This window comes from Pseudorasbora parva, chromosome 23 (assembly GCF_024679245.1).
Source record: "Pseudorasbora parva isolate DD20220531a chromosome 23, ASM2467924v1, whole genome shotgun sequence".
Classification (NCBI taxonomy): Eukaryota; Metazoa; Chordata; class Actinopteri; order Cypriniformes; family Gobionidae; genus Pseudorasbora; species Pseudorasbora parva.
The window spans coordinates 37,916,824-37,940,485 of record NC_090194.1 but is presented as its reverse complement, the minus strand read 5'-3'; the positions used below and the strand labels follow the sequence as shown (position 1 = coordinate 37,940,485).

At 37.4% G+C, this 23,662-nt stretch overlaps 2 protein-coding genes across 2 annotated transcripts in view; both read right to left on the bottom strand.

The window, feature by feature from the left end:
- Window positions 1–21,422, bottom strand: part of emsy (EMSY transcriptional repressor, BRCA2 interacting) — a 39,937-nt gene extending 18,515 nt beyond the window's left edge. The window contains 11 exon segments of the mRNA XM_067434234.1: window positions 1,130–1,279; window positions 1,465–1,668; window positions 3,396–3,621; window positions 3,968–4,227; window positions 4,337–4,492; window positions 6,671–6,846; window positions 6,978–7,052; window positions 7,515–7,614; window positions 7,870–7,975; window positions 20,271–20,331; window positions 21,364–21,422. Coding sequence (XP_067290335.1) covers window positions 1,130–1,279; window positions 1,465–1,668; window positions 3,396–3,621; window positions 3,968–4,227; window positions 4,337–4,492; window positions 6,671–6,846; window positions 6,978–7,052; window positions 7,515–7,614; window positions 7,870–7,972 — 1,450 coding nt within the window. The 5' untranslated portion in view covers window positions 7,973–7,975; window positions 20,271–20,331; window positions 21,364–21,422.
- Window positions 21,423–21,791: 369 nt separating this feature from the next.
- LOC137063167 (NHL repeat-containing protein 3-like) overlaps window positions 21,792–23,662 on the bottom strand; it is an 8,025-nt gene continuing 6,154 nt past the window's right edge. The window contains exon 7 of the mRNA XM_067434235.1: window positions 21,792–23,011. Coding sequence (XP_067290336.1) covers window positions 22,771–23,011 — 241 coding nt within the window. The 3' untranslated portion in view covers window positions 21,792–22,770. The remainder of the gene's footprint in view (window positions 23,012–23,662) is intronic.

Sequence of the window (23,662 nt, the reverse complement as noted above, 5' to 3'; positions counted from 1 at the left end):
AGAATGGGATGCACCGAAATCAAAAGTCTTGGCCGAAACCAAAAAAGAAGAAACCAAAGCCGAAAACCGAAAAATAAAATTCAAACTAAAATGTTTAACTCGACCTCACTCATGTGTTCATTAAATAATAATGCTCATGCCTACTGGCCTGCAGAAAGGGACAGAAATGGAATAAAGTAATCAAATGTAAAATAACTGCATATTTAACTGTTTAAATGAAAAATTAATCCTTATTAAACTTACAATAGCTATTCAATCAAGAGCAGTGAGTGATGTCCAACTAAATATAAGGACATCACTCAGGCAGCAGTAAAGGCTACTGCGCCTTTAAGACCTGAGGCAGGGATATGCTCGTCTTCTCGACTGTGCAGTTCACTTAAGGCATATTCAGACTGTCTGCTAGGATACTCATCAAGAGAACTCAATATTTGCGCGCTGTGAGACGAGCGCGCGCTCTCGGATGATGCACAGCGTCAGATCTTCTCTCAGCGCGCGCGAGTCTCACAGCGCGTCTTCACGCGAGTGATGACGGAGAAAACTACTGGTCATCTGCGCACATACGGCAGCACTCGCATGCATTGAACAAAGTTTACAAAGAGGTGACGCAGCTCGGTAGGTGGAGCGAGTTTACCGCCACACTCTAAATCAGCCTCGTCTGGCTGGTGGCGGCGCTAATGTCCATCCCTGCCGCGCGCGCTCCGAGCCGATCTCAGACTGAGCACCCCGTTGTTTTTTAACACTTATGGGGATGAAAATAAATATATTCATAAATACTTTTTGGAGTCAAATTCTTTTGACAAAGCTTGAACAAAATACTTTCAAAATGTAACCCTTTATAAAGCCGTGATAAGACTTTTTAATACTTTATAAGGGTCTTAAGTTTCCCAAAATTGATTTATCACCTTTTAATACTTTTCAAGACCCCGCGGATACCCTGGCCTGAAAAACACCAGAGCGGTCAGTGTGTGTGTGTGTGTGTGTGTGTGTGTGTGTGTGTATGTGGCCTGAGTGCCTGAAAAACACCAGAGCAGTCAGTGTGTGTGTGTGAGTGTGTGTGTGTGTGTGTGTGTGTGTGTGTGTATGTGGCCTGAGTGCCTGAAAAACACCAGAGCGGTCAGTGTGTGTGTACCTGTGGGATTGGACACCAGTTTAGTGGTCATAATGGCTCCATTGCTGCTGACCACCATGATGGGGGCGGAGCTACTGCTGGGCAGAGCGGCACTGGAGGGCTTGGGTAAGATCTTACTGGGCTGCATCTGCTGCGTGATGATCTTCACACCTGCACACACACACACACACACACACACACACACACACACACACACACACACACACACACACACACACACACACACACACACACACACAGCAATGCAGGGTTATTAGTGCTACATGCTCATGTCAATAATCCTCTACTAGGCCAGGTGTGTGTCTGTGTGTGTTGATGGATCTGCATGTCCTCACCGGACTCCTGCTTGATCTGTATGGTGGGTTTGGCCCCGGGGCCCTGAGGACCGCAGAGGGCCTGCAGCGCTTTGGGACTCGCAGACTGAACCTGCTGCTGCTGCGGAGCTTTGGGGATCTGGAGGATCTGAGACGGAGAACCAACCACAGCCTTCGGAGACGGCAGACGAGTGGAGGCGACCTTCACTGCAGTGGAAGAGCCAGCTGAACACACACACACACACACGTGAGAAACCAACACACACACACACACACACACACACACACACACACACACACGGGAGAATTCAACACAACACATACACACACACACACACACGAGAGAAACCAACACAACACATACACACTGGAGAAACCAACACAACACACACACACACACGGGAGAAACCAACACAACACATACACACACACGAGAGAAACCAACACAACACATACACACACACACACGAGAGAAACCAACACAACATATACACACACACGGGAGAAACCAACACACACACACACGGGAGAAACCAACACACACACACACACACGGGAGAATTCAACACAACACATACACACACACGAGAGAAACCAACACAACACATACACACACACGGGAGAAACCAACACACACACACACACGGGAGAAACCAACACACACACACACACACACGGGAGAATTCAACACAACACACACACACACACGGGAGAATTCAACACAACACATACACACACACGAGAGAAACCAACACAACACATACACACACACGGGAGAAACCAACACACACACACACACACACACGGGAGAAACCAACACACACACACACACACACACACAGGAGAATTCAACACAACACATACACACACACGAGAGAAACCAACACAACACATACACACACACGGGAGAAACCAACACACACACACACACACACACACGGGAGAAACCAACACACACACACACACACACGGGAGAAACCAACACACACACACACACACACGGGAGAAACCAACACAACACATACACACACACACGGGAGAAACCAACACACACACACACACGGGAGAAACCAACACACACACACACACACACGGGAGAATTCAACACAACACACACACACACACGGGAGAATTCAACACAACACATACACACACACGAGAGAAACCAACACAACACATACACACACACGGGAGAAACCAACACACACACACACACACACACGGGAGAAACCAACACACACACACACACACACAGGAGAATTCAACACAACACATACACACACACGAGAGAAACCAACACAACACATACACACACACGGGAGAAACCAACACACACACACACACACACGGGAGAAACCAACACACACACACACACACACGGGAGAAACCAACACACACACACACACACACGGGAGAAACCAACACAACACATACACACACACGGGAGAAACCAACACACACACACACACACACGGGAGAAACCAACACACACACACACACACACGGGAGAAACCAACACAACACACACACACACACACACACATGAGAGAAACCAACACAACACATACACACACACGGGAGAAACCAACACACACACACAGCGCCCCTAAACCTACCCATCACAGGAAACATTCTGCGTTTTTACTTTCTCATAAAAACTTTTTTTGAAAAATGTTTTCCTCATGGGGACCTAAAAATGTCCCCACAAAGACAAGGATTTCGGATATTGCCATCTTTGTGGGGTCATTTTGTCCCCATAATGTAGGGATTACCAGGTCACACACACACACACGAAAAACCAACACACTTACTCATGAAAAACCAACACACTTACTCATGAAAAACCAACACACACATACACACACAAGTGACAATCAACACACACTTGTGAAAAACTAACACACGCACACACACACACACACACACACACACACACACACACACACACTGACCCTGTGCGATGGTTGACATCACCACTGATGGGGTGGAGGACACCATGGTCGTCACGGCGACAGGACTGGGCCCTGGGGCTGCGCTGGAGATTACCATCGTCTGCTTCTGATTGGCCGCCGTGAGCGCCGCGCTCGACACCAGCTTAGACACCGCCGCGTAATTATGAGACTTCGACAAGATGTTCGGCACGAAGTTAGAGCTCGGAGACGTGGTGACGATGATCACCTGCACAAACACACACACACACACGCACACGTGAATATATAGTAGTGTGATTTATTCCTGTGATCATCATCATTACTCTTCAGTGTCACATGATCCGTCACTAATCATTCTCATATTTGATGATCAACACAGTTATGATTATCATCACAGTTTCTATTTTTGTAGAATTTAACTTTAATGTGTCCTTGCTGAATAAAGTAAGAATTTGTAGATATTTAGACTAGAAACAAGACAAAAATACTAAGTAAGAGGAGCATTTTTTGCAGTGCCCTCCCCTTGTCTGTGATTGGTCAGGCCCTGTATAGCCCCGCCCCTAAGCCCATGAGAAGCGCAGGCATTGGCTGACCTTCTGTGTGGTGGTGTTGGTGGTCTGCGTGGAGGGTTTGGTGAAGGTGATCTTCACCGGGGACATGTGCGGCGGCAGAGAGTTGGCGATGCTCTGCATTAGGTTGCTCATCTTCGGGCTGCCGCTCACCGGCACCGTGATGGTTTTGGAGATGGGCGTGGCCACTTTAGGCCCCTCCTTCAGCAGCACGGGGGAGGAGCTTGAGGAGTTAGTCCTGCGTCTCTTCCGGGGTTTCTCATCCTCATCGGAGCAGCTCACGCCTGAGAAACAGAAATAAATCAGCTCTGTGTGTGTGTGTGTGTGTGTGTGTGTGTGTGTGTGTGTGTGTGTGAGAGTGAGTGTGTGTCTGTGTGTGTGTGTGTGTCGTACTCTTGACGTAGACCGTACTCCCGCTGGGCAGCACCACCACATTAGAGGCTGGACTGGCGGGTCGAGGAGATTTAACGGCGGCGGAGGCGCTGCTACTGGGAGCCGAAGCACTGGGAGGAGTGGAGCTCGTGCTGGTGTAGGAGTAACACACAACCACTGCAACACACACACACACACACACACACACACACACACACACACACACACACACACACAAAGATCAAGAACATCATGGAGTATAACATGACTTAAACCCCATTAAACACAGATTACGGACACGTCTCCAGAACTGCTGAGTTTGTTTCATAACCTGTTGATTATTGTGACACGATCTGTAGTGTATAAAGCAGTAATTCTTAAAGTGTGGTCCGCCATCGACCCCTAGTGGTCCGCGAAAAGATGACCTAAACTAGGCAAGTGTTAATAAAATCGTCACTTATTTAAGTAGATTTTTAATGTACATGCGAAACAGTTCTTGCCATAAAACCAACCAGCCAAAAAATAAAACCATCGTGTGAATTATTCGCGCGTCAAAATCGCGTCCAGTGTGAAAGGGCCTTAAGGGGAACATTCTTTTCAGCATTTTATTGTTACCATAGTTACAACCATAGACTTCCTATACCCAGCACAGTTTTAAACTATTGGCTCTTTGGATTGGCATTAAGTGGGACCTGGGCTGTTACAGCAGCCTATGTTTAATTGCAGTTTTTTTTTCTTCCACATGTGCAGTTTGTTGTTCATTTTAATCTGCAACTCATTTTACATTTACTTTTTCAAATTAAATAAAAATGTATATAAAAATGTCTGATCATATCATTACATTTGTGTTTGAATAATTAGTTTTTGACTTGAAACAGTTGCATATTAAACTTAAATTGAGCTTATCCTTCCTATTTTGTTGGTTTTTGGGGGCGTGTCAGAGTGGGATTCTGTAGGTGGTCCTCAGGAAAAAATTGGAAGATATAGTGTTCCTTAGGCTGAACAAGTTTGAGAAACACTGGCATAAAGGGATCAATTATGAATAAATGTAACTTAATACACTGCAAAAAATGCTTTTCCTACTTAGCATTTTTGTCTTGTTTCTAATCAAAATTTAAAAAATTCTTACATCAAGAAACATTTACTAGACAAGCAAAAGTAATTGTCTTGTTTTGGGAAAAATAACTCAAAATGAAGAGAGTTTTTGCTTAAAATAAGATAAATAATCTGCCAATGGGGTGAGAAAAATAATCTTGTTTTAAGAATTTTTAGATGTTTGGACTGGAAACAAGACAAAAATACTAAGTAAGCATTTTTTTGCAGTGTGGAACATACAAATAATACTGTTATCATTAGTCTTAGTGAACTGAAATGAGATGTAAATGTCCTTTAGTCCGCACTGACAGTAAAGACGGATCTACAGGAGCTCCTGGGCCCGGTTTTTCAGAAGTAATCCACTAGGATTTAGGATAACGGATTGGATCAAATCTTGAAAATGTGTTTTTCAAAAGAAAAAAACGGATTACATAATCGGATTAGATCACATAATCCATTCTTGCTTTTGATCCGGATCAAACCTTTAGTTTGGGTTTTTCAGAACTGTTTTGTAGGATCTGGATCACTTTGATCTGGATTAAACTGATCCCATCAGAAGGCTGGATTCAGTGTGGATTTCATGCCCAAAATGTAATGAAAACTTTAAACACTTTAAAAACGTATCTAATAATACTGTATTTGGATCATGCAGTATCGTACGAGATATCCTCTTATTCCTAAGGTTTTAATTTGATTTGTTCATCCGTCAGTGATTAGGAAGGCTTTAACGCAGGGGTTTCTATAAAATAGAAATATTAGATGGAAAACTTGAAATAAACTGAAAAAAATGAGTTGAAGTACTAAACTGCTAAAACAGAAGAAAACAAAGCTTTTTTTAAAAACAAAACTTAAAATTACACTAGATTTTAGGGCACTATGAAACCCTCCCAAAATCCGTTTTAATTTTAGTTTTCAAATTATGTTGTATTTTTTATCCCCAAAATCCGTTTTAATTTTAGTTTTTTTTTTTTTTTTTTTTTTTTCTTCCCTAAAATTCTCTCTTATCCATTTTAGATTTTCCCATATTCTGTATTTTCCCCAAAGTCCCTTATTTCCCCTCTAATCCCCCCCCCCCCCAAAAAAAAATTCTCCAAATTCTGTAATTCCCCAAATTCATTTTTCTCACATTAATGGTTAATTCCATGTTAGTAATCAGAGAGTGTGTCTTTTGATCCTGCCCTTCTATGGTCTGTGGTGTGTGCAGTAATCAGCGAGGGATAGGCATTAGGCTGGCGAGCGGCTCTCAGGCCGACGCTTTACCTTCTTTGTTGGCGGTTTCGGCGGGAAGCAGGAGCGACGCGTTCTGGTGCGCGCTAGCATTAGCCACTGCATTAGCCGTCACTGTGAAGGCCGTCTGAGGAACCAGCCTGGGCATGAGAGGAACCAGCCGACGGCCCTCAATCGACCACTCCGACGAGCTGTTGGGCCCCGACATGCTGCTCTCACACACACACACGCGCGCACACGCACACACACACACAAGCGCACACACACAAGCGCACACACATCAACACTAGGGCTCAGGGATGAAACCGTTACCAATTTAAAGAAACTCTAAAAGACTCACTGGTAGGCGATGGTGTTCAGACGCTCATCATTGACGGCTCTGCGCACCTCGGCTCGATGGCGCTCTGTTGAGATACTGACACACACACACACACACACACACACACACACACACACACACACACACACGTCAAACCAACTGCTAAACTAATGGCCAGCTTTACACACATAGGGCCACATATACTGACGGCGGATCGAGAAGTAAACGATGTAATCTTTGCTTCTGTATTGTGATGTGAATTACATGGATTATTGAAAAAAAAAACTGTAGGGCGGGGCTTAGTTATATCTGCCATTTGTTGATTGGATGTTGAAATCTGAATGTGAGCTTGAGGGCGGGGCTTAAGCAAACCCAATGATTGGATAAGCCTTCCCCACGTTGACAGCTGGGTGTAAAAAACATGCTGAATATAAACACATCAGTGTGTGTTTGTGTGTATATATGTGTGTGTGTGTGTGTGTGTGTGTGTGTGTGTGTGTGTGTGTGTGTGTTTGTGTGTGTCAGAGAAAGTGTTTGTGTGTGTGTGTGGTAAAGCACCTCAGCACGCGAGTCAGTTCTCCCAGAAGCTCCTTCTTGTCTTTAGTGAGATCTCCTTGAGCTCTGAGAGCGCTGATCACACCGGCATACGCTTCCAGCTCTAAAACACAGGAGAGACATGAGTGGCAGCTCGGCACAGCGGGACATTCCCATATTCCCACCGAGACATTCCCGTATACCCATCGGGACATTCCTGTATTCCCAGCGGGACAATCCCGCATTCCCAGAGGGACATTCCCGTATTCCCAGCAGGATAATCCCATATTCCCATCGGGATATTCCCATTTTCCCATCGGGATATTCCTGTATTCCCAGCGGGATAATCCAGTATTCCCGGCGCTCCCGAGGGACTCACCCAGTTTGCGCAGGATTCGCTTGCATTCATCTCTGCTGAGGTCGAGCAGCGTGGGCCAAACCACCGGCATGCTGCCCGCCAACGGCTTCTCCTGCTGAATCATCAACTACACACACGCACACACCAACGCACACACACACACATAATTTTTGTTATATAATTTTCGCTAAATTTATTTCTAATTAAATTCAAGCTCTTTCCAGGCGCGTGGAAACCCTGACATACACAAACTCACAATCATTCATATTTCCTTCAAATTAAATTTGGGATAAACTGGATGATAATTTGGGAAAAAATAAAAAAGATTTTTTTTGGGGGGGGGGGGGGGGGAATAAAACAGAATTTGCAGGAAAATTAAACAGAATTTAGGGGGAAAACCTGAAATAGAATTTGGGGAAAAAAATAAAACTACATTTGGGAAACACTGGAAGAAAATTTGGGGAAAATAAAACAGAATTTAGAGGGAAATTAAACTGAATTTGGGAAAAACTGAAAGAAAATTTGGGGAAAATAAGATTTTGGAGAGAAATAAAACAAGAATTTGGGAAACACCAAAACAGAATTTGGAGGGGAAAAAAAACCGAATTTGGGAAAAACCAAAACAGAATTTGGGGGGAAAACCTGAAATAGAATTTGAGAAAAAATAAAACTGAATTTGGAGGGAAATAAAACAGAATTTGAAGGGAAATGAAACAGAATTTGGGAAAAACCAAAAACAACAGAATTTGAGGCAAATCAAACAGAATTTGGGAAAAACTGAAAGAAAATTTGGGGGAAATAAGATTTTGGAGGGAAATAAAACAGATTTTGGGAAAAACTGAAAGAAAATTTGGGGAAAATAAGATTTTGGTGAGAAATAAAACAGAATTTGGGAAAAACCAAAACAGAATTTGGAGGGGAATAAAACAGAATTTGGGAAAAACCAAAAACAACAGAATTTGGGGAAAAAATAAAACAGAATTTGGAGGGAAATGAAACAGAATTTGGGAAAAACCAAAAACAACAGAATTTGGGGCAAATCAAACTGAATTTGGGAAAAACTGAAAGAAAATGTGGGGAAAATAAGATTTTGGAGAGAAATAAAACAGAATTTGGAGGGAAATAAAACTGAATTTGGGAAAAACCAAAACACAACTTGGAGGGGAATAAAACAGAATTTGGGAAAACACAAAAAAAGAATTTGGGGGGAAAACTGAAATAGAATTTGAGAAAAAATAAAACAGAATTTGGAGGGAAATGAATTTTTTGGGGGGGGGAAATAAGATTTTGGAGAGAAATAAAATAGAATTTGGAAAAAAACAAAACAGAATTTTGGAGGGAAATAAAATAGAATTTGGGGGGAAATAAAACAGAATTTGGCAAAAAACTGAAAGAAAATTTGAGAAAATAAGATTTTGGAGGGAAATAAAACAGATTTGGGAAAAACTGAAAGAAAATTTGGGGAAAATAAGATTTTGGAGAGAAATAAAACAGAATTTGGGAAAAACCAAAACACAACTTGGAGGGGAATAAAACAGAATTTGGGAAAACACAAAAAAAGAATTTGGGGGGAATAAAACAGAATTTGGAAAAAACCAAAATAAAACAGAATTTGGGGCAAATCAAACTGAATTTGGGAAAAACTGAAAGAAAATATGGGGAAAATAAGATTTTGGAGAGAAATAAAACAGAATTTGGAGGGAAATAAAACTGAATTTGGGAAAAACCAAAACAGAATTTGGGGGGAAAACCTGAAATAGAATTTGAGAAAAAATAAAACTGAATTTGGAGGGAAATAAAACAGAATTTGAAGGGAAATGAAACAGAATGTGGGAAAAACCAAAAACAACAGAATTTGAGGCAAATCAAACAGAATTTGGGAAAAACTGAAAGAAAATTTGGGGGAAATAAGATTTTGGAGAGAAACAAAACAGAATTTGGGAAAAACCAAAACACAATTTGGAGGGGAATAAAACAGAATTCGGGAAAAACCAAAACAGAATTTGGGGGGAAATAAAACAGATTTTGGGAAAAACTGAAAGAAAATTTGGGGAAAATAAGATTTTGGTGAGAAATAAAACAGAATTTGGGAAAAACCAAAACAGAATTTGGAGGGGAATAAAACAGAATTTGGGAAAAACCAAAAACAACAGAATTTGGGGAAAAAATAAAACAGAATTTGGAGGGAAATGAAACAGAATTTGGGAAAAACCAAAAACAACAGAATTTGGGGCAAATCAAACTGAATTTGGGAAAAACTGAAAGAAAATGTGGGGAAAATAAGATTTTGGAGAGAAATAAAACAATTTGGGAAAAACTGAAAGAAAATTTGGGGAAAATAAGATTTTGGAGAGAAATAAAACAGAATTTGGGAAAAACTGAAAGAAAATTTGGGGAAAATAAGATTTTAGAGGGGAATAAAATAGAATTTGGGGGGAAAACTGAAATAGAATTTGGGGAAAATAAGATTTTAGAGGGGAATAAAATAGAATTTGGGGGGAAAACTGAAATAGAATTTGAGAAAAATAAGATTTTAGAGGGGAATAAAATAGAATTTGGGGGGAAAACTGAAATAGAATTTGAGAAAAAATAAAACAGAATTTGGAGGGAAATAAAACAGAATTTGGGGGGAAATAAAACTGAATTTGGGAAAAACTGAATTTTTTGGGGGGGGGAATAAGATTTTGGAGAGAAATAAAATAGAATTTGGAAAAAAAACAAAACAGAATTTTGGAGGAAAATAAAATAGAATTTGGGGGGAAATAAAACAGAATTTGGCAAAAAACTGAAAGAAAATTTGGGGAAAATAAGATTTTGGAGAGAAATAAAACAGATTTGGGAAAAACTGAAAGAAAATTTGGGGAAAATAAGATTTTGGAGAGAAATAAAACAGAATTTGGGAAAAACCAAAACACAACTTGGAGGGGAATAAAACAGAATTTGGGAAAACACAAAACACAACTTGGAGGGGAATAAAACAGAATTTGGGAAAACACAAAAAAAGAATTTGGGGGGAAAACTGAAATAGAATTTGAGAAAAAATAAAACAGAATTTGGAGGGAAATGAAACAGAATTTGGGAAAAACCAAAACAACAGAATTTGAGGCAAATCAAACAGAATTTGGGAAAAACTGAAAGAAAATTTGGGGAAAATAAGATTTTGGAGAGAAATAAAACAGAATTTGGGAAAAACCAAAGCAGAATTTGGAGGGAAATAAAACAGAATTTGGGAAAAACCAAAGCAGAATTTGGAGGGAAATAAAACAGATTTTGGGAAAAACTGAAAGAAAATTTGGGGAAAATAAGATTTTGGAGAGAAATAAAACAGAATTTGGGAAAAACCAAAGCAGATTTTGGAGAGAAATAAAACAGAATTTGGGAAAAACCAAAGCAGAATTTGAAAGGGAATAAAACAGAATTTGGGAAAAACCAAAACAACAGAACTGAAAGAAAATTTGGGGAAAATAAGATTTTGGAACCAAAAACAACAGAATTTGGGAAAAACTGAAAGAAAATTTGGGGAAAATAAGATTTTGGAGGGAAATGAAACAGAATTTGGGAAAAACCAAAACAGAATTTGGAGGGGAATAAAACAGAATTTGGGAAAAACCAAAACAGAATTTGGAGGGGAATAAAACAGAATTTGGGAAAAACCAAAACAGAATTTGGAGGGGAATAAAACAGAATTTGGGAAAAACCAAAACAGAATTTGGGGGGAAATAAAACAGAATTTGGAGGGAAATGAAACAGAATTTGGGAAAAACCAAAAACAACAGAATTTGGGAAAAACTGAAATTTTTTGGGGGGAAAATAAGATTTTGGAGAGAAATAAAACAGAATTTGGGAAAAACCAAAAACAGAATTTGGGGGGAAAACTGAAATAGAATTTAAGAAAAAATAAAACAGAATTTGGAGGGAAATAAAACAGAATTTGGGAAAAACCAAAACAACAGAATTTGGGAAAAACTGAAAGAAAATTAGGGGGGAATAAGATTTTGGAGAAAAATAAAACTGAATTTGGGAAAAACTGAAAGAAAATTTGGGGAAAATAAGATTTTGGAGAGAAATAAAATAGAATTTGGAAAAAAACAAAACAGAATTTGGGAGGAAAACCTGAAATAGAATTTGGGGAAAAAAATAAAACTAAATTTGGGAAAAACTGGAAGAGAATTTGGGGAAAATAAAACAGAATTTGGAGGGAAATTAAACAGAATTTAGAGGGGAAAAAAACAGAATTTGGAGGGAAATTAAACTGAATTTGGGAAAAACTGAAAGAAAATTTGGGGAAAATAAGATTTTGGAGAGAAATAAAACAGGAATTTGGGAAAAACCAAAACAGATTTTGGAGGTGGAAAAAATTAATTTGGGAAAAACCAAAAAAGAAATTGGGGGGAAAACCTGAAATAGAATTTGAGAAAAAATAAAACAGAATTTGGAGGGAAATAAAACAGAATTTGGAGGGAAATGAAACAGAATTTGGGAAAAACCAAAAACAACAGAATTTGAGGCAAATCAAACAGAATTTGGGAAAAACTGAAAGAAAAATTGGGGAAAATAAGATTTTGGTGAGAAATAAAACAGAATTTGGGAAAAACCAAAATACAATTTGGAGGGGAATAAAACAGAATTCGGGAAAAACAAAAACAGAATTTGGGGGGAAAACTGAAATAGAATTTGAGAAAAAATAAAACTGAATTTGGAGGGAAATAAAACAGAATTTGGAGGGAAATGAAACAGAATTTGGGAAAAACCAAAAACAACAGAATTTGAGGCAAATCAAACAGAATTTGGGAAATACTGAAAGAAAATTTGGGGAAAATAAGATTTTGGAGAGAAATAAAATAGAATTTGGGAAAAACCAAAACACAATTTGGAGGGGAATAAAACAGATTTTGGGAAAAACTGAATTTTTTTGGGGGGAAAATAAGATTTTGGAGAGAAATAAAACAGAATTTGGGAAAAACCAAAACAGAATTTGGAGGGGAATAAAACAGAATTTGGGAAAAACCAAAACAGAATTTGGGGGGAAATAAAACAGAATTTGGAGGGAAATGAAACAGAATTTGGGAAAAACCAAAAACAACAGAATTTGGGGCAAATCAAACTGAATTTGGGAAAAACTGAAAGAAAATATGGGGAAAATAAGATTTTGGAGAGAAATAAAACAGAATTTGGAGGGAAATGAAACAGAATTTGGGAAAAACCAAAAATAACAGAATTTGAAGCAAATCAAACAGAATTTGGGAAAAACTGAAAGAAAATTTGGGGGAAATAAGATTTTGGAGAGAAATAAAATAGAATTTGGGAAAAACCAAAACACAATTTGGAGGGGAATAAAACAGATTTTGGGAAAAACCAAAGCAGAATTTGGAGGGAAATAAAATAGAATTTGGGAAAAACTGAAAGAAAATTTGGGGAAAATAAGATTTTGGAGAGAAATAAAATAGAATTTGGAGGAAAAAAAAACAGAATTTGGGGGGAAAACCTGAAATAGAATTTGGGGAAAAAAATAAAACTAAATTTGGGAAAAACTGGAAGAGAATTTGGGGAAAATAAAACAGAATTTGGAGGGAAATTAAACAGAATTTAGAGGGGAAAAAAACAGAATTTGGAGGGAAATTAAACTGAATTTGGGAAAAACTGAAAGAAAATTTGGGGAAAATAAGATTTTGGAGAGAAATAAAACAGGAATTTGGGAAAAACCAAAACAGATTTTGGAGGTGGAAAAAATGAATTTGGGAAAAACCAAAAAAGAAATTGGGGAGAAAACCTGAAATAGAATTTGAGAAAAAATAAAACTGAATTTGGAGGGAAATAAAACAGAATTTGGAGGGAAATGAAACAGAATTTGGGAAAAACCAAAAACAACAGAATTTGAGGCAAATCAAACAGAATTTGGGAAAAACTGAAAGAACATTTGGGGAAAATAAGATTTTGGTGAGAAATAAAACAGAATTTGGGAAAAACCAAAATACAATTTGGAGGGGAATAAAACAGAATTCGGGAAAAACCAAAACAGAATTTGGGGGGGAAACTGAAATAGAATTTGAGAAAAAATAAAACTGAATTTGGAGGGAAATAAAACAGAATTTGGGAAAAACTGAAAGAAAATTTGGGGAAAATAAGATTTTGGAGAGAAATAAAATAGAATTTGGGAAAAACCAAAACACAATTTGGAGGGGAATAAAACAGATTTTGGGAAAAACTGAAAGAAAATTTGGGGAAAATAAGATTTTGGAGAGAAATAAAACAGAATTTGGGAAAAAACAAAACAGAATTTGGAGGGGAATAAAACAGAATTTGGGAAAAACCAAAACAGAATTTGGGGGGAAATAAAACAGAATTTGGAGGGAAATGAAACAGAATTTGGGAAAAACCAAAAACAACAGAATTTGGGGCAAATCAAACTGAATTTGGGAAAAACTGAAAGAAAATTTGGGGAAAATAAGATTTTGGAGAGAAATAAAACAGAATTTGGGAAAAACCAAAAACAGAATTTGGGGGGAAAACTGAAATAGAATTTGAGAAAAAATAAAACAGAATTTGGAGGGAAATAAAACAGAATTTGGGAAAAACTGAAAGAAAATTTGGGGAAAATAAGATTTTGGAGAGAAATAAAAAAGAATTTGGGAAAAACCAAAACTGAATTTGGGGGGAAAACTGAAATAGAATTTGAGAAAAAATAAAACAGAATTTGGGGGGAAATAAAACAGAATTTGGGAAAAACCAAAACAGAATTTGGGGGGAAATAAAACAGAATTTGGAGGAAAATGAAACAGAATTTGGGAAAAACCAAAAACAACAGAATTTGGGGCAAATCAAACTGAATTTGGGAAAAACTGAAAGAAAATTTGGGGAAAATAAGATTTTGGAGAGAAATAAAACAGAATTTGGGAAAAACCAAAATACAATTTGGAGGGGAATAAAACAGAATTTGGGAAAAACTGAAAGAATATTTGGGGGGAATAAGATTTTGGAGAGAAATAAAACAGAATTTGGGAAAAACTGAAAGAAAATTTGGGGAAAATAAGATTTTGGAGGGAAATGAAACAGAATTTGGGAAAAACCAAAACAGAATTTGGAGGGGAATAAAACAGAATTTGGGAAAAACCAAAACAGAATTTGGAGGGGAATAAAACAGAATTTGGGAAAAACCAAAACAGAATTTGGAGGGGAATAAAACAGAATTTGGGAAAAACCAAAACAGAATTTGGGGGGAAATAAAACAGAATTTGGAGGGAAATGAAACAGAATTTGGGAAAAACCAAAAACAACAGAATTTGGGAAAAACTGAAATTTTTTTGGGGGAAAATAAGATTTTGGAGAGAAATAAAACAGAATTTGGGAAAAACCAAAAACAGAATTTGGGGGGAAAACTGAAATAGAATTTGAGAAAAAATAAAACAGAATTTGGAGGGAAATAAAACAGAATTTGGGAAAAACCAAAACAACAGAATTTGGGAAAAACTGAAAGAAAATTAGGGGGGAATAAGATTTTGGAGAAAAATAAAACTGAATTTGGGAAAAACTGAAAGAAAATTTGGGGAAAATAAGATTTTGGAGAGAAATAAAATAGAATTTGGAAAAAAACAAAACAGAATTTGGGAGGAAAACCTGAAATAGAATTTGGGGAAAAAAATAAAACTAAATTTGGGGAAAACTGGAAGAGAATTTGGGGAAAATAAAACAGAATTTGGAGGGAAATTAAACAGAATTTAGAGGGGAAAAAAACAGAATTTGGAGGGAAATTAAACTGAATTTGGGAAAAACTGAAAGAAAATTTGGGGAAAATAAGATTTTGGAGAGAAATAAAACAGGAATTTGGGAAAAACCAAAACAGATTTTGGAGGTGGAAAAAATTAATTTGGGAAAAACCAAAAAAGAAATTGGGGGGAAAACCTGAAATAGAATTTGAGAAAAAATAAAACAGAATTTGGAGGGAAATAAAACAGAATTTGGAGGGAAATGAAACAGAATTTGGGAAAAACCAAAAACAACAGAATTTGAGGCAAATCAAACAGAATTTGGGAAAAACTGAAAGAAAAATTGGGGAAAATAAGATTTTGGTGAGAAATAAAACAGAATTTGGGAAAAACCAAAATACAATTTGGAGGGGAATAAAACAGAATTCGGGAAAAACAAAAACAGAATTTGGGGGGAAAACTGAAATAGAATTTGAGAAAAAATAAAACTGAATTTGGAGGGAAATAAAACAGAATTTGGAGGGAAATGAAACAGAATTTGGGAAAAACCAAAAACAACAGAATTTGAGGCAAATCAAACAGAATTTGGGAAAAACTGAAAGAAAATTTGGGGAAAATAAGATTTTGGAGAGAAATAAAATAGAATTTGGGAAAAACCAAAACACAATTTGGAGGGGAATAAAACAGATTTGGGGAAAAACTGAATTTTTTGGGGGGGAAAATAAGATTTTGGAGAGAAATAAAACAGAATTTGGGAAAAACCAAAACAGAATTTGGAGGGGAATAAAACAGAATTTGGGAAAAACCAAAACAGAATTTGGGGGGAAATAAAACAGAATTTGGAGGGAAATGAAACAGAATTTGGGAAAAACCAAAAACAACAGAATTTGGGGCAAATCAAACTGAATTTGGGAAAAACTGAAAGAAAATATGGGGAAAATAAGATTTTGGAGAGAAATAAAACAGAATTTGGAGGGAAATGAAACAGAATTTGGGAAAAACCAAAAATAACAGAATTTGAAGCAAATCAAACAGAATTTGGGAAAAACTGAAAGAAAATTTGGGGGAAATAAGATTTTGGAGAGAAATAAAATAGAATTTGGGAAAAACCAAAACACAATTTGGAGGGGAATAAAACAGATTTTGGGAAAAACCAAAGCAGAATTTGGAGGGAAATAAAATAGAATTTGGGAAAAACTGAAAGAAAATTTGGGGAAAATAAGATTTTGGAGAGAAATAAAATAGAATTTGGAGGAAAAAAAAACAGAATTTGGGGGGAAAACCTGAAATAGAATTTGGGGAAAAAAATAAAACTAAATTTGGGAAAAACTGGAAGAGAATTTGGGGAAAATAAAACAGAATTTGGAGGGAAATTAAACAGAATTTAGAGGGGAAAAAAACAGAATTTGGAGGGAAATTAAACTGAATTTGGGAAAAACTGAAAGAAAATTTGGGGAAAATAAGATTTTGGAGAGAAATAAAACAGGAATTTGGGAAAAACCAAAACAGATTTTGGAGGTGGAAAAAATGAATTTGGGAAAAACCAAAAAAGAAATTGGGGAGAAAACCTGAAATAGAATTTGAGAAAAAATAAAACTGAATTTGGAGGGAAATAAAACAGAATTTGGAGGGAAATGAAACAGAATTTGGGAAAAACCAAAAACAACAGAATTTGAGGCAAATCAAACAGAATTTGGGAAAAACTGAAAGAAAATTTGGGGAAAATAAGATTTTGGTGAGAAATAAAACAGAATTTGGGAAAAACCAAAATACAATTTGGAGGGGAATAAAACAGAATTCGGGAAAAACCAAAACAGAATTTGGGGGGAAAACTGAAATAGAATTTGAGAAAAAATAAAACTGAATTTGGAGGGAAATAAAACAGAATTTGGGAAAAACTGAAAGAAAATTTGGGGAAAATAAGATTTTGGAGAGAAATAAAATAGAATTTTGGAAAAACCAAAACACAATTTGGAGGGGAATAAAACAGATTTTGGGAAAAACTGAAAGAAAATTTGGGGAAAATAAGATTTTGGAGAGAAATAAAACAGAATTTGGGAAAAACCAAAACAGAATTTGGAGGGGAATAAAACAGAATTTGGGAAAAACCAAAACAGAATTTGGGGGGAAATAAAACAGAATTTGGAGGGAAATGAAACAGAATTTGGGAAAAACCAAAAACAACAGAATTTGGGGCAAATCAAACTGAATTTGGGAAAAACTGAAAGAAAATTTGGGGAAAATAAGATTTTGGAGAGAAATAAAACAGAATTTGGGAAAAACCAAAAACAGAATTTGGGGGGAAAACTGAAATAGAATTTGAGAAAAAATAAAACAGAATTTGGAGGGAAATAAAACAGAATTTGGGAAAAACTGAAAGAAAATTTGGGGAAAATAAGATTTTGGAGAGAAATAAAAAAGAATTTGGGAAAAACCAAAACTGAATTTGGGGGGAAAACTGAAATAGAATTTGAGAAAAAATAAAACAGAATTTGGGGCAAATCAAACTGAATTTGGGAAAAACTGAAAGAAAATTTGGGGAAAATAAGATTTTGGAGAGAAATAAAACAGAATTTGGGAAAAACCAAAATACAATTTGGAGGGGAATAAAACTGAATTTGGGAAAAACTGAAAGAAAATTTGGGGGGAATAAGATTTTGGAGAGAAATAAAACAGAATTTGGGAAAAACTGAAAGAAAATTTGGGGAAAATAAGATTTTGGAGAGAAATAAAATAGAATTTGGGGGGAAATAAAACAGAATTTGGAGGGAAATGAAACAGAATTTGGGAAAAACCAAAAACAACAGAATTTGAGGCAAATCAAACAGAATTTGGGAAAAACTGAAAGAATTTGAGAAAAAATAAAACAGAATTTGGGGGGAAATAAAACAGAATTTGGAGGGAAATGAAACAGAATTTGGGAAAAACCAAAAACAACAGAATTTGAGGCAAATCAAACAGAATTTGGGAAAAACTGAAAGAAAATTTGGGGGGAATAAGATTTTGGAGAGAAATAAAACAGAATTTGGGAAAACTGAAAGAAAATTTGGGGAAAATAAGATTTTAGAGGGGAATAAAACAGAATGTGGGAAAAAACAAAACAGAATTTGGGGGGAAAACTGAAATAGAATTTGAGAAAAAATAAAACAGAATTTGGGAAAAACCAAAACACAATTTGGAGGGGAATAAAACAGAATTTGGGAAAAACCAAAACAGAATTTGGAGGGGAATAAAACAGAATTTGGAGGGAAATGAAACAGAATTTGGGAAAAACCAAAACAACAGAATTTGGGAAAAACTGAAAGAAAATTTGGGGGGAATAAGATTTTGGAGAGAAATAAAACAGAATTTGGGAAAAACTGAAAGAAAATTTGGGGAAAATAAGATTTTGGAGAGAAATAAAACAGAATTTGGGGGGAAAACTGAAATAGAATTTGAGAAAAAATAAAACAGAATTTGGGGGGAAATAAAACAGAATTTGGAGGGAAATGAAACAGAATTTGGGAAAAACCAAAAACAACAGAATTTGAGGCAAATCAAACAGAATTTGGGAAAAACTGAAAGAAAATTTGGGGGGAATAAGATTTTGGAGAGAAATAAAACAGAATTTGGGAAAACTGAAAGAAAATTTGGGGAAAATAAGATTTTGGAGGGGAATAAAACAGAATTTGGGAAAAAACAAAACAGAATTTGGGGGGAAAACTGAAATAGAATTTGAGAAAAAATAAAACAGAATTTGGGAAAAACCAAAACACAATTTGGAGGGGAATAAAACAGAATTTGGGAAAAACCAAAACACAATTTGGAGGGGAATAAAACAGAATTTGGAGGGAAATGAAACAGAATTTGGGAAAAACCAAAACAACAGAATTTGGGAAAAACTGAAAGAAAATTTGGGGGGAATAAGATTTTGGAGAGAAATAAAACAGAATTTGGGAAAAACTGAAACAACAGAATTTGGGAAAAACTGAAAGAAAATTTGGGGAAAATAAGATTTTGGAGGGGAATAAAACAGAATTTGGGAAAACTGAAAGAAAATTTGGGGAAAATAAGATTTTAGAGGGGAATAAAACAGAATTTGGGAAAAAACAAAACAGAATTTGGGGGGAAAACTGAAATAGAATTTGAGAAAAAATAAAACAGAATTTGGGAAAAACCAAAACACAATTTGGAGGGGAATAAAACAGAATTTGGGAAAAACTGAAACAGAATTTGGGAAAAACCAAAACAACAGAATTTGGGAAAAACTGAAAGAAAATTTGGGGAAAATAAGATTTTGGAGAGAAATAAAATAGAATTTGGGAAAAAACAAAACAGAATTTGGGGGGAAAACTGAAATAGAATTTGAGAAAAAATAAAACAGAATTTGGGAAAAACCAAAACACAATTTGGAGGGGAATAAAACAGAATTTGGAGGGAAATGAAACAGAATTTGGGAAAAACCAAAACAACAGAATTTGGGAAAAACTGAAAGAAAATTTGGGGAAAATAAGATTTTGGAGAGAAATAAAATAGAATTTGGGAAAAACCAAAACAGAATTTGCAGGGAAATAAAACAGAATTTGGGAAGAAATGTAAGGGATTTCATATATGACAGACAAACACAGCTGGATGTGAGAAGTACGGCTAAAGCACAGTTACACACACACACACACACACACACACACACACACACACACACACACACACACACACACACACACACACACACACACACACTCACCTCTGACAGACTGCAAACTCTCTCTGATCTCTATGAGCTGATGATCTTCAAGATATCCTTCAGGAAAAACATCATCATCATCACATCACCATCATGTTCATCATCATCATCACATCACCATCATGTTCATCATCATCATCAGCATCATCATCATCATCAGGAGCCACACAGGCCAGTCATTACTCCACCCTTACTCCGATCCTTCCTCTTATTCATTGACTCTTTGTAATAATTGTAATTATTGTAACTGTCTGACTGTATTAATCTTACGTTATTGTGCATTCTATTATATTTTCCGCCGTCTTTCTCCATAGACAAAAAATGGAAAAGTGCAATACACATAAAATGTCTTATTATTATTATTAAAATAATAACTTCACTGTGGTAATGTAAAGCTCTTAATGGTTCAGAAAATGAAAACACAAGGTTCTTGCTCTTTTGAATAAATAGACTCCACAGTCAATTTATGAAAAGAAAGATAACAAAAACCCAAAACATTTGACGTCAGGCTCGTATATTAGCATATGCCCCGCCCACACCTAAGCCCGTCCGGCCGCTCGCCCCGCCCACCCAGTAAGAAAACAAGAGTCGTTTGAGCGGTTCTGATTCGCTTCAGCTCATACTGACAGATTAAATGAGCCCGATCCGACCTGAGATCAGTGTTTATTCCGCTCTGACATCAGTATAATCTGACCTGAGATCAGTGTTTATTCCGCTCTGACATCAGTATATTCTGATCTGAGATCAGTGTTTATTCTGACATCATTGACAACCACTGATAAACTCGCGATAAACGCTAAGTTTAATCACGTCGTTCCGGTGTAATATAGCAGAAAGCAGAATAATACACGTGTTAATCGGAAAACAGAGGTGTTTAATTAACACTAACAGCTCTGAGATGCTGTTTTTCTGTCATTGTGCAGAGAGTTAGCTTTAGCCGTTAGCCTCTCTGGAGTTTCTCTTAGCAAACACACACACCCCACTCCTGCACAGCTATATCGAGTGTGTGTGTCAAAACAGAGCTGATCATCAGTGTACACACTAGCGTGTCATCTTTAATGTTAGCCGTCAGATTATATCTACACTTACCTTCAGTTGTGCACAGTCCTTCAGCTCCGCCATGTTTATCCGACGCCAAAACACTGAGGCTGCCCGCGGGAAAAGCCCAAACCAACGGAACGATCGAGAACAAAAACAGCACAACTAGACAGCCGAAAGAGATCTATACATAATGAGAGTTGCTAATACATTTTATCACATATTTATTTCAGTCAAACCACCACGAAATAAACATTTGCAGGCGATCAGGCACTGTGTGGGGCAGCCCTCAGAAGACGCGCGACGTCATTGTTGACATTCTTTTGTGCGCTGGAGAGACGCGCGTTTAGGCATTTCGTCAAACGTATAGGTAAAGAAAGCAAATATTTATAGGTACCTTTATGTGTAACATCGTTTATTTTTCATTCGTCATTTCCCATATACACGAGTGCCAATAAAACGCATAAAAACGGAAAAAATCCCACTAACAAAAACAAATGTTTATTTACTCTAAATAACACGCACGGTTTGATGCAAATATGATTATACATCAGCACAAATTATAATCCATCCCAATATATTACATTTAATACTTCAATCACATCTCAAACTAATACACTAATACACAACCTTCACAAATACAGTTAAAATCAGCTCAAAAAGTGAAAATGTCATCATAAAATCATCAGGACACGAAATTTCCTCACAGCCACGTCTATCACATGTCAAAAACTGTCGTGTGTAAAGACACTAAGCTTATAAATTATCATATAGAATCACAGTATTTTCTCAAAAACGCATGATTAAACACATTGCACAATAACGCACACATAACCAGTGGATTTCCTCAGATCTTCCCACTTCATCTTTTCTGCTCCCTTTATTCCTCTGAGAAGCTCCTGAATATTTCTGGATTGGATTTCCGCCACCAAGTAAAAAAAACAAAAAAGGGATCGGACATTTTCCTCGCAATTCTGAGACATAACAAAAGTTGTGTCCTTAACTTTACAAAAAAGGAAATCAGAATTGAGGGGAAAAAAAACTCGTAATTACAAATAAAGTCAGAATTGTGAGAAAAAAATCGTAATTACGAATAGTCAGAATTGTGAGATATAAAAATCAATTGCAAGGAATTCTGAATTGTGAGAAAATGTGTAATTACAAATAAAGTCACAATTGCGAGATATAAACACAAAATTGCAAGAAATTCTGAATTGCGAAAATATTCAGTGATATATAATGGTATTATTCAGATATAAATAGAATTCCGAAATATGAACTCAAACTCACTGGTAATTCCCTTTTGTTCAGTTATTGTGATTTGGAAAAGCTTCTGGAGACTGTAGCGTGACTGTAAATGAGATTCGTCCGGTCAGTTGCTCACGGTTTCAGCCTGAACCCTTTATCGCTGTGCAGATTGGAGCGGTCAGAACTCTTTAATCAGTCAGACTGGACACTCTAAACACCGGCGGCGGTCAGCGGAATGAACTTTTGCGCCTGACCCGCCCCGATCTCCGCCACGTATAGGTCGGCGCTCTTCAGGTCCAGCTCCACCAGGTGCGGTTTGATGTCCTCAGCCAGCTGGATGGTGCTGATCACCTGACACTGACCGATGATGCCGATGGGCGGAGCCTCCAGCAGAGTGATCTGATTGGTGTTTAACTGGGCCACCACCATGTACTTCTGGTCAGGAGTGAATCTGTGGGTCACAAACACAAAACACGTACAGTACGGCCTTCAGATTCAGAACTAGTCCAGATATGGGTTGAGTCCAGAAAAGGTTTAGAGTCAGGATCAGAGTCAGGGTTCAGTCCAGATCAGGGTTTAGTCCAGATCAGGGTTTAGTCCAGATCAGGGTCAGGGTTCAGTCCAGATCAGGGTCAGGGTTTAGTCCAGATCAGGGTCAGGGTTCAGTCCAGATCAGGGTCAGGGTTCAGTCCAGATCAGGGTCAGGGTTCAGTCCAGATCAGGGTCAGGGTTTAGTCCAGATCAGGGTCAGGGTTCAGTCCAGATCAGGGATTAGTCCAGATCAGGGTCAGGGTTCAGTCCAGATCAGGGTCAGGGTTCAGTCCAGATCAGGGATTAGTCCAGATCAGGGTCAGGGTTCAGTCCAGATCAGGGTCAGGGTTTAGTCCAGATCAGGGATTAGTCCAGATCAGGGTCAGGGTTCAGTCCAGATCAGGGTCAGGGTTTAGTCCAGATCAGGGTCAGGGTTTAGTCCAGATCAGGGTCAGGGTTCAGTCTAGATCAGGGATTAGTCCAGATCAGGGTCAGGGTTTAGTCCAGATCAGGGTCAGGGTTCAGTCCAGATCAGGGATTAGTCCAGATCAGGGTCAGGGTTCAGTCCAGA